This window comes from Micropterus salmoides, unplaced genomic scaffold (assembly GCF_014851395.1).
Source record: "Micropterus salmoides isolate LMB-PRFRI ecotype aquatic unplaced genomic scaffold, ASM1485139v1 Ms_hic_scaffold_3, whole genome shotgun sequence".
Taxonomy (NCBI): Eukaryota; Metazoa; Chordata; class Actinopteri; order Centrarchiformes; family Centrarchidae; genus Micropterus; species Micropterus salmoides.
In genome coordinates, this window is record NW_024042261.1 from 11,203,559 (window position 1) to 11,215,032 (window position 11,474).

Here is an 11,474-nt window from a genome sequence, read left to right on the forward strand (position 1 = left end):
TTGGTCATTTCATCAGGCAGTAGATACTGTATATCATTTGATTGTCAGGCAAGTAAAGCTATTTAGGTGATTAAAGCCGTTAAAAACATTGGGCTGTTGCGTTTGCCTGTTAGTTCAGCTCTGATAAGATGTGATAGGAATTGTTTTCATTATACAGCCAAATGATTATTTAGTCAATAATTAGTGTTAAATACCAGTTTTAAAGCCAGCGTGGGTTGCAGGCCTGGTCTTTACTTATCAGACACCACACAAACCAGGTAGTGATTCAGATTTCCAGTTTTAATCATCACTTCTGTTTTTTTATTTAAGCAGATATTTCCCAATAGCATTGTACATGTCTGGAACCTACAGAGTCCTCCCATGATAACCCAACCATCTTCCCACCTCCATGCAGAGTTTCAGCATCATTCATCACATCAGTTCTTTAATGTCCAGTCTGTCAGCTTGCAGGGGTGGGGGAGTGTAACAGCAAGAAAGGGGAGGGGAGGGGGTTCCAAGAATGAAGAGTCAGAGCTGTGACCAGGCACTGTTCATCTTACACTCCCACACAAAGAGTTATGGGTGGATCCAGTAGAGCTGGATGGAGTCTATTGAGGATCTGAAATCTAGCCGCTTACAGGGTCCTGTGCAACTCCCAATACTCTTGATCATCTGTGAGGTATCCGACGCTTCAATCTCCTGCAGGGCGGGTAAGAGGTAGGGGGCTTTTAAGGCTGGAAGCTGGTGTAGAGAGTGTCTGCGGTAGTTGGTTTCACCCGCTTCGAAGCATGAATGACGGCTTTGACAAACACTGCCCTCTGCCGAATTGGAGGACGGAGGGGAGGAGGAAGGGAAGAGAGCTGGGGGTTAAAACAAAGATGGTGTATTTAAAAAAAAAAAAAAAAACTTTGCAGGCCGAGTAGGGTGACAGACTGATACAGGGAGAACACAGTCCTCAAGAATAAAAGCAAACATTCTCTGACACACACACACACACACCCAATAAAACAGCCAAACAAAAAACAAAACAAAACGGCAAACAAGCAATCAAACCATACAAAGTGACATCAAGTTTCTCTTTTTTATCCCATTCAATCTCACTGGTCTTAATCAATTAAGTCCATTTCCCATTATTCTCTGTAAACCAGAAAGTACTCGTTGGCTTCTCTTTATGGCTGGTCAGCAAGGTTAGGGTCCACTCTGAAACAATGACAAGAACAGGTCTCCGGGGCCAGTGAGACTGGCTAGTATGGTGAGACTGAGCCTGTCATTAACCAATGGCATGTCTGTTTCAAAATTAACATCAGTGACACAGGCAATGATTTCAGCAGCATTGTCAGGGGACTAATTAACATAGTACAACATTACAGCACATTCAGAGAAATAGCAACGCATGGCATAGGACAGGTACAAATGGCGATCTTGTACAACGGAAAATCAAGTTTGCTTTATACAATCACATTTCTATAGCAACGCTGAACATTCCACCACTGAAATCTTTTACATCTGTTGGACTCTGTACAGCTCATTCCTTGAAGCACCATTGTACAGCTAACATGGGAGTTTGTGATACAACACAGACCACAGAACAAGGATTGGGAACAGTAAGCAGGCTCTAGGGCATTACATTTCTATGTCACTTTATGAATGCTAATCTCAATCAAATACACTGCAAAGTTTTCACACGAATTACCTAACAACCATGTACGGAGTTAGACAGAAACCCAGGTGAGTAAGAGGCAGAATGAGAGCTGACTGACAGCAGCAGGAGAGGACCCCAACCATGGTATGCAAACTTTTTAAAAAGGTGCCACTCTGGAGCATAGTGGGTGGAGAGGGATTCTGGAGGGCTTGAAAAAAACCAAAATAACCAAACAAAAGGCTAGGAGAGTGACACACCTCTCTTCCTTCTTTACCTCTCAACCTCCATCCACTGAGGACAAGTACGAGATGGGAGTGCTGGAGTAAAGATAAACAAAAACGGTCCCGGAGTGTCGATTCCTCCTTGTACTCCTCATGTCTTCTGTTCATCCTCTGAACAGCAATGAGAGGGAGAACAAAGGAGGTAAGCAGGAGGAGATGAGAGTTTGTCTGTGTGAGGTGTACTCTTCCTCTCTACCTGGCCTCCTCCCTCCTGTCCTCCCTCTTGGTGCGAATGGGCTGAGAGCCATCAGCAGGCTGCTGGACCCAATTGTTATCATGGAGCCCAACACGGCAGCCTGGCGTGTCCTTGTCTGTACGCCGGCAGCACATCCAGTAGGAACGTCCATAAGGCAGGTCGTGGTGGTAAGGTTTGGGGTGCCAACGGCACAGGGAAACATCCCCGCGTTCATATTGCCGCTTACACTGCTTGCAGGGGTCATCCCTGTAGAGAGGGTCTTGATTCCAGCGTGAATCCACTGCCCGCACCCCATATGTCTCGATCAATACCTTGAAGTAGTGGCAGGTGCACTTGAGGGCTGCCAGCGAGCGTGTCGGCAGGTAGCTGAAGATGTTGACCATGATGTGGTCGGGCAGCAGCAGCATGTACTGACGCGGTTCAAGTAGGCGCTGAATCTGAAAGCGGATCTCCAGGAAGTCATGGGACACGTGGCGGTAGAGGCGACACAGCGAAGGGTCTGAACAGTCCTCCCCACCGCTGGGAGAATCTGGTCGAGGTGCCCGCTCCCCTGAGCCTACTCCCATCCCTGCCCCAGGGCCGTTGTTGTTGGCACAGTCCAAAGAGCACATTCCTGACCCACTGCCAGTGCCCGGTCCCTTTACATCCTCCTCTGGGCCCCGTGGGGGCTGAAGGAAGAAGAGCTGACCAGGAGGGGGATCATCTGATGAAGGGTCAGTGGAGCTGGCTACACCTCCTCCACTCCCTCCACCACTAGGCATAGCAAAACACACGGTCTCCTCCTGCACATTCTCTGTACTGTCCTTGCCATAAAACACACATTGGTCCACAGCACCCGTCACCACCACCTCCACATGGAAGCCAGTCACTCGCTCCCTACCCATACCTTTCTTCTCCCCAGAGGAAAGCTCCTGGGTTGGATCTGGGCTGCCACAGGCCTGCCTGTCTGGGTGATGGAGGTCTCCATCTGGTTTGGGGGCAGCAGCTGTGGCAGCAAGCAGCAGACTACTAGGGTCTCTAGATGAGGGACTGACAAGCTGGTAGAGGTCACAGGTGATTTTCTCTTTGGCCCTGGCTGCTGCCTGGTTACCCCCACCACCACAGCTCATAAACATACAGCGGGACCTGCCAGCGGGCTCCAACTGAGACCGCGGGTCCAGATTTGACACTCTAAAAGCTATCCTAACCTCACCATGACTCCGGCTCGGGGGTGGCGGAGGGGTAACAACGCTGGACTCTCCTCCTTTCCTACACTCCCTTTCTCTGTCTGGATTAGAAGAGTCTGTTGCTGGACCAGCGCCCAGATGAAGCCGATTCTCCAGGTTCTGGGACTCAAAGTGTGCGATGGCCTGGGCTACCCTGAATGACTCCTGCTGCTCCTCCAGCTCCTGGTCTGTCTGGATGGGAGATGATGAGTCCTGGGCCTCTTTGGAGGGCTGGCCATTGGAACTGTCTGACACAAACACCACAGGAGTCGGGTCTGACACTGTTCCCCGGAGTAGGGTGTGCTGGTGGGGGGTAAGGCCCTGACTGTGAGTGGTAGTAGAGAGCTGGTGGTGGTGTTGGTTCCCATGAGCAGCCACAATTCCCTGGAGGGCCATGGCGGTCCTCTGCTCCACCAAGGCAACCATCTCTGCCACCGACAGCAGGTCTGTCTCATTTGCCCCTCCTAAAAGTGACTCATCAGGGCTAGGAGGCGCAAGGGAGGAGTCATGGCTGAGGTGAGGCTCTGAGGCTTGGGAGCGAGTTGGTGGGTCATAGGATGAGCATCGTCTTCTTCTCTTGGCTTTACTGCAGTCAGTTGCCCAGTTACCTTTAACCTGTGGAGAAGTAAAATTATTTCTATTTAGCTGAAAAGTAACCAAATCGTACTTAATGTGCTGCTGCAACTTCTGTTTCACCTTCTTACCTTCATGGCGCTGGGTCTGGGCTGGCCTGCTCCACTGAACTGGTGTGCAACAAAGAAGGCTATCTTCTCCTTGGTGTTGCCTGGTTTAATCACATACCAGGTGTCAAACAGCACCCGGCCATCTTCCATCTGGGAGCCGGAGGAGGGTGGTGAGGGAGGGGCTGAAGAGGGAGGAGGGGCCTGGCTCTGCGTCAGGGAGCTGGAAACAGGCTCAGGTTCTGGTGGAGTGTTCTCTGAGCCCACATCGTCCTCTTCTCCATTCTCTTCCTGCACCCCTACTATCATCCCCCCATCTTCACTCCCGTCCACAGTCCTTCTAGCATCTGGAGAGGGTTCAGCCTTGCAGAGGGAGGAGGACCCTGCCCCACCACCGCCTCCACCGCTGCCCCCTGAGCCTGGGCTCCTTGCTTTGTTCTGGGAGTAGGTGCCAAAGGGGCGTGGGCACCACAGACGGATGTGGGAGAACGTGTCTCGGTCCATCAGGATGAGGACCACCGGGGCATATCGGCATCTATGCTGGCCAGCAAACACCCACAGCCAGAGCTCTCATTGTCAGCTCTCTGTTCCAGTGCCAACTTGATGGGCACTGTCTGTCACCGAGGTCACCAGCAACACAGGGCATACAACCTGCATCAACAGGAAAGGGAGAGCGGAATACAGGCGGGGAGGGAGGAATGAGAGAAAGGAGAATAACGGCACAGTCAGTGTGGCTCAGTTACTGAAAACAGAGTTCATGTCTCTACAGCAACAATGCTGGTCAGTGCTGGGATCAATTCAGATAATCAATGACCAATTCAGGCTATATTGAATAGATGCCTTGAGGTACAACTCAGACAGGTTTGCATTGTACACTAGCAGTCCAGCCACTAGACTGGAGAGAACAGAACTATCATCATACTACTCACTGAACTAATCACAACTGGCCTGCCTCCTACTTTGAACAAACTCGATTAGAAATTACATTTGCTACTTTGTACTAAGATCATTTCCCCTGCTTTGGAGCCTCTAAATCAAATTAAAGAGATTCCATTTCAGGTTTGGTGTCTGCGGCCTGCAGATGAAAGGGATGAAAGATGGAACACAAAAGCTCCAAATGGGCTCTCCTCTCTATCCCTCTGCTCCTCTCCTGCATCTCAGTGCTTCAAAGAAGACTTGCTTAATAGGAGGCAACACAGGGAGGAGCATGCAGGCATATGCTGGACCTATTTTTAGCAACGGCAGGCGGGGGTGGGGTAGTAGTGAAGCTGCTGTGCCTATGCTACAGGCTGGGGGGGGGGGGGAGCCTTTCGTCCAGCCAGCGCATTTCGCTTCTGCAGCTATGCCAGCTGTAGGAGCTGCCAGGAACGTGCCGGCATGCTTAAGGAAAGGAACAAGCAGCAATGGAGCAATGGTTTGGCTCACTGCTAATATTAAGGCCTCCTCTGCATCAGCAGCTTGAACCTACAGTTATTGCTCATCTGGCAGTCCCGAGTTGCGTCCTTTCAGACTACCCTTATACCTTTATTCCCAATACTTTACCTAATAGGGCCCTATCATTTCTGCGATGTGTAAAACATGGATGCATTTGCGGAATTTGATAATAAAAACTGTCAAATGTGGAATATCACGGAATCTGCCTAAATGTGGATGCATTTTTATAAAAATTGGGGGCTTTCCCTAACATTATAGAAGCATTTTTTCACAGCACTTGAGCCAAACAGAAAAAAACTATACTGATATATTTTGGTGTCATTTACAGGCTCAGCACCTCCTGCGTGTACACACACACAGTCATATCGAAGACAGTCTGCACACTAGCAAGAGCTCATCAAACTCTCAAAAGTGCAACCACATCGGGAGATGCAAGACACAAGCTTGTTGTAGATTTCGTGGTTGTGTGAGTGGAAGGATTTTACGTTAGAAAAAATTTAAAAGCTACTGTCAAGCTTTGTAAACAAGGAGTAGTCTGTCAGACTCACTTACTGTGTGTTCGAGCAGCGTGTTTGTCCTGTATAAAACCCGTGCGAAGAAATTAAGAAGCAATAAACTGTTTTAGGCCAATTCAAAATACATGTATTGCAAAAATGCATTCATTGTGATTTGTCCCCATAAATAATTGCACACACATTTGTATATTTCTATGCATATTTACGTGATGCATCATATTCACTGAAACTGATTACATTTTGAATATTTTCTTATTTAATTGTTGAACTCTTATTCATCCAACACATAATTTGGAAAATAAATAAATATAAAAAACATCTAATTGCGATTTTTCTGCCAGATATTGCGATTACGATTCAAGATTTTTTTTTAATTGACGTTTTGCTAAAGTTCAATATTCACTGTCAGTCTATCTTTGACTGAAGCCGCATCAAGCAGCACAGAGCAGATGAACCAGGCAGGAAGTCAGACACAGAACTGCATAGAGAATCTGGTCAGTTTTCAGAATAAAACACCCTTTGCAGCTTCCCAATCGCACATCAACAATAAACACAGTTAAACAGACAAAAGAAAGAAACAATTTGACTACGTAATAAAAAACAAGCAATATCAGACAAGCTAAATGCTCTTATTCTGAAATACTCCATGTGGATATGTAACGTTAGCCTGCAGAGAGCGGAACGGGTTCACAGAGAGCTGTTATCCATAGTTGAAGCACACAAAATGACAAATTAATAACACGATTACAACGTGTATGCTAAACGCTCTGCTGCTCAGTGTGAGTTGACACCGGACAAAACTCCAGCACAGCCGCTGCCTGTGTCAGTTCGGCTGGCGCCATTGTCCCAAGTTTTCCTCTAGTTTTGTTTGTTGTTGTAAAAATGTACACACCCTCTACCCGCTCTGATTGGCGAGTAGGACCATAATAGGAGGCGCATGGAGCTTGTGAGCAGATGGAAACGGAATGAATTTGTAACTGATTGACTGTTTAAAACGGGTCAGATGTGCTGTATAATTGACCTTAATTTTATTCGTCGTCTTCACGATTAGCTAATCGCATTCTTTCAAAATCGCACTTTGATTTGAAAACGATTAATCATTCAGCCCTAGCTGCCGTTCCCGTTTTTCGTGGTGTTTTAGTGTTAAATTTACAGATTGCCAAGTACATCTTGGGGTGTGACAGCAACTTGACAGAAGATGTCTACAATGTTGGCAGATAACCAATATTAGGAGTGGCTCAGTTTAATGTAGGAGACACACGCGCACGCACACACGCACACACACACACACACACTAAAATAAAACAGTCTAATAAAGAATTGGCTTCAACAACACTGTTACATGGTGACACAAGGTATGTTTTGCTGGACAATACAAACTAGTTTTGCAGCACTTGAAAATCCCACAGGGCTTCACAAAATGAATACAAAGTTCTTTAAACAATATAGTCGCACAACACAAAAGTTGATCAAATCCTTTATTTTGCTTAATATTGTGCTATATTAAGGTTGATGTGTCCAAGATTGGTTTCTCTGAGTTTCGACAACACAGTAGTTGCCTGCTTTCCATTTTAGCCACCGGACCGGCCGTCCACAAGCTTTAAAAACAGGTCATTGTTGGGCTTCTCTATCCAACACACTGAAAGGGTGGTGCTTCGTACATTTGGACTAATGGAATGGTTCAGAGAGGTGCAAAAAACAAACACCGCCCACACAGTGTGGTGAACCAATTCAAACGCTTCCTCTATAATCACACAGCAACAACTCCGCTAAGAGCAGGCAGATTATACTGTTGTGAGGAAAAAAAGCAAGTGAAGTTTTTTTTGTTTTTTTTTTTTTAAAAACAGCCTTCTCTCTATGATCCCTTATGACTCTCTTTAACCACTTTTGTTCTCTACATCTTTCCCCTCCCTCTCATTGCATCATACAATCCATCTCTCATAACAGATTGGATAGTATTATAAGAGGGGCCAGAAGAGAGATGATCCGCCCCCACTGCAGCGCTCCTGTATAAAGTCTCACTCACACACACACACACACACACACACACACTATGAGCCACATTATCAAAGTACAGACTAGAATTATTAGCTCTCACTTTCCTTTGACTGTAGGATGGTTGGAAGAGAGGACATGTCCTCACTACAGCAGATACATCTGAACACACCATTTAAAAATGACTAAAATCATCTTCTTCCTGCTGCTCTGTTGGTTGGCAAACAACTCAATTGTGCAATGCAGCCAACATTTGGCAAGGAGTGGGATACTCACAGCCAGGTTACTCCTGTTGGTCTCAGCACGTTAAAACTACATTCTGTCACCTCCATGAGCACTTACATTATGTTTCAATACACACTACTGAAATGTTGCTTGCTTGAGATGTCATCAGACATAAACATATATAAAAATCAACGACACTTCAATTGTGTGATTGGATTAACTGGTATTCAACATAAGCGATCACTGAGATTTGAAGCCTTCTTAAAATTACTGCTACACAGGACTCGAGCTTCTCAGTTCAGGGTACATCACCATTCTAGAAAGAGCTCTTTTCTCCGTCCACAGTGCACACCACTATTTTCTGATCCTGTCCACTTTGGGGAGTGTTTTCTAAAAGCTTTGTTTTGGATGTTTAAGTATTATTCTCTTCAAAATAAGATACAAGTCAATACAAATCAGTGCTTCCCATTGTGTTTGATTTTTTATTTAATTTTTTACTAGGCCTATTTGAAATCGTATTTGATTGCAAGGCTGTGCACAATGCAAGCATGTAAAGAGCCTAGCTAATAAGGATAGCTATGTTAATGTTAGAATTCAGGTGTTTTGTCAAGATTAGCACATAGCTGCATAGCTGGTAGTCAATATAAACTGTAAGCACCCATTTCCCCCCCTGAACAGACACTCAAAACACATGCCTGTAAAAGATGTATTTCTGAGATACTTGACATACTTGTCCTGGCACAGCTGGAGAGTCACCACTCAATCAGTTTAAGTTAGTGTCTGAGCTACTTTTACTTTTTCCCCCCCTCTTCATTTGAAACAGTTCCTGCAAATCAAGGCTTGGGTTTGATTTTAAGCTTTCTGCATCAACCTAATCCTTCAAATCCTGTCCAAGCACAGAGGCAGCCAGCAAACAGCACAGCAACACTGTAGTGCCACGGTCTGCATCGTTAGGTACCCAAGCTGTCTGACAAATGAAATGTCAGAAGAGAATTATTATCTGCTGTATGTGTTACTTAACACTATTTCCACACATACAGAACTACGCATTTCTAAATGTAGGCAGCAGGTAGGACAAGTCAACCTGGTTGACACCAGCTTCTGTACCACAGTGTGCAGTGATGGTGCGACTGAAGATATTATAACAGAATACTAAATAGGTCAAATCATATCATTCTCCCTCTTTCTGGAAGATTCTGATTAAGATTTCCAACATTGCAAAAAATGTCTACATGCAAATATAGATTACTCACTGTTCTGTCAGAGTCAGACGCCTGTGGATTACTGCTGCAGTCATAATGTGGAAATCCACACTACACAGCGGCGCGCACCACACACACACACACACACTATAACAGGGTACGGACTGTTTCTAAATTACTATTCTGTTGTCTGCATGAGATTGACATTGTCCCATTACACTAAACTTCTGCTGGACTGGGTCATTTCCCTATACAAATCAAGAGCAGTTTGGCATGCACACTCACCAGGATAATGGTTTCACTATGTTAGGTGTGTGCAGTTCAGAACACATAGTGTGCCACATTAAAAAAGGCTTGTGTTGTTTTCCCTTAAACCCATCAGCTCCTAGGTCTAAGGCTGCCCTTGCAAAAAAAGGTCAGCCTGAAAAACACAGTGTCACTCCAACTCAGCCTGCTCTCGCTATCCTCCAGCTCTCCCGCGCTCTTTTTCACAGCATTTCAGACAGACGGCCAAAAGCTGACGAATAATAATAACGAAGCATGCCAAAAAGTCTTAGCTCAATCTCCCTCTCTGCATGTGTGCCTGTGAAGACAATGCAACAGAAGCGCAGCCAGCAGGCCAGCTTTGCTGCAAACTGTCAACAGAACAATAGAGCTGAGTGCATCACTCCAGCAGTCTGCTCAGGAACATTATTACATACAGAGCAGCCTCTGTGTCAGGACACCTAGGAAGAGCAGCTGAGCGGCCATGAAGGGCTGTCTGTGTTAGAGTTAGACTTTGATGCAAGCTTTGATACTCCAATGACAAAGGCCACTGCGTCAACACAGCCTGTTACCCTGCTTGAAAATCTGAAAGGACTAGGGCAAACCCATGCACTGTCTAACAATATCACATCAGACAGTACTCTAAGTGGGCTGTTTCAAACAACACAATTTATATATTACTACAATGGCAACATGATATTTTAATACGTTATTGTCCCAAAAAGTCTCTCTTGACTTGTTCATGACTTGACACTGTCAAATACATTATATAACATAACAGCGACTACAATATGCCATACAATGTCTCATTTAGTTTATTCCCATATGCAATACAATCAAAACACTCAATACTATGATGGGCGTCAATATATTACCCTTACTGTGACTGATCGCAAACTTAGGCCTGCAGGTCACTTAACTATCACTTGTCCTGATTCTCTTTTAGACCTTAACTTACCCCTCGTTTCACCTTATACCCGTCATTACAAAACAAAAGCCTGAAGTGATGCCAACTTCTCCAGTGACAACCAACAAGTGAGGTGTCACAAACATCGTAAATAGAAGCAACATGCATCTGGTTGTTGTTTTAATTATGGCAGCAGTCACCGCTGAACGTCTCTGACAAACCAGCTGGTTAACTAGCAAACAGTTAGCATAACGTCGTAGTTTGGTCAAGCAGGACTTGGTGTGTTTTTCAGTCTATTAATATTTAACATCAACTAGGCCCATATCAACTACGCTTCTAGTAATTTTAATACTTTATCTAGTTTTTAGATAGTAATTAATGGATACTTGAATATGTTAAACAAACCCGTCATTAGCTGTTTAGCACAACTTAACATCACCTGCATGATGTACATGACAGCGCTTGCTAGCAGGCTAATATATAAAAAAAAACAAAAAACAGCGTTATATTTACTGCAACGTACCTCTGCAGCGTTGATCTCCACAGACAGGCTCCTTGACTTGCAAACTGTCGATGACAAATATTTCCTCGCTGTATTTCGCTCTAACCAAGCCTGTTTGAAATGCAGGTGACACGAGTTAACTATCCGTGTCCACGTAGCTAAGCTAGCTCACTCGCTGGCTAACCTCGACATTAGCCAGCAGCTAGTTACTTTCTGTTATCAGCCTTGTCTAGTGATGGCTGCTGTCGAGGCTTGTGTGCCTGTCAGTTGTCTGAACAAAGTCTAGCTGACCGTGCGCCTTGTTAGGACACTGAACAGTCGCTCTCCTGCTATCTATTTAGAAGTGACACAAGCTTTTACGGTATGTTCTCGGGGATACCAAAATAATCAGTGTCAAAACGGCAGGAGGAGGAAGGCCATCTTGTTGACAAGCAGCTGCATAAGGCC

General features: G+C 45.4%; 1 protein-coding gene across 1 annotated transcript; it reads right to left on the minus strand.

The window, feature by feature from the left end:
- Positions 1-261: 261 nt before the first annotated feature.
- On the minus strand, positions 262-11,474 carry fbxo46 (F-box protein 46). The gene is made up of 3 exons (XM_038693977.1): positions 11,049-11,474; positions 4,008-4,634; positions 262-3,918 (listed from the first exon to the last, which is right to left on the minus strand). Exons 2-3 carry the CDS (start codon positions 4,485-4,487, stop codon positions 2,095-2,097), a joined length of 2,304 nt encoding a protein of 767 aa, XP_038549905.1. The 5' UTR covers positions 4,488-4,634; positions 11,049-11,474; the 3' UTR covers positions 262-2,094.

Coding starts and splice junctions, on each gene's coding strand:
- fbxo46 (XM_038693977.1), bottom strand. CDS start 4,487: ATGGACCGAGACACGTTCTCCCACATCCGTCTGTGGTGCCCACGCCCC. Junction 3,919..4,007: donor CCAGACCCAGCGCCATGAAG/GTAAGAAGGTGA, acceptor ACTTCTCCACAG/GTTAAAGGTAACTGGGCAAC.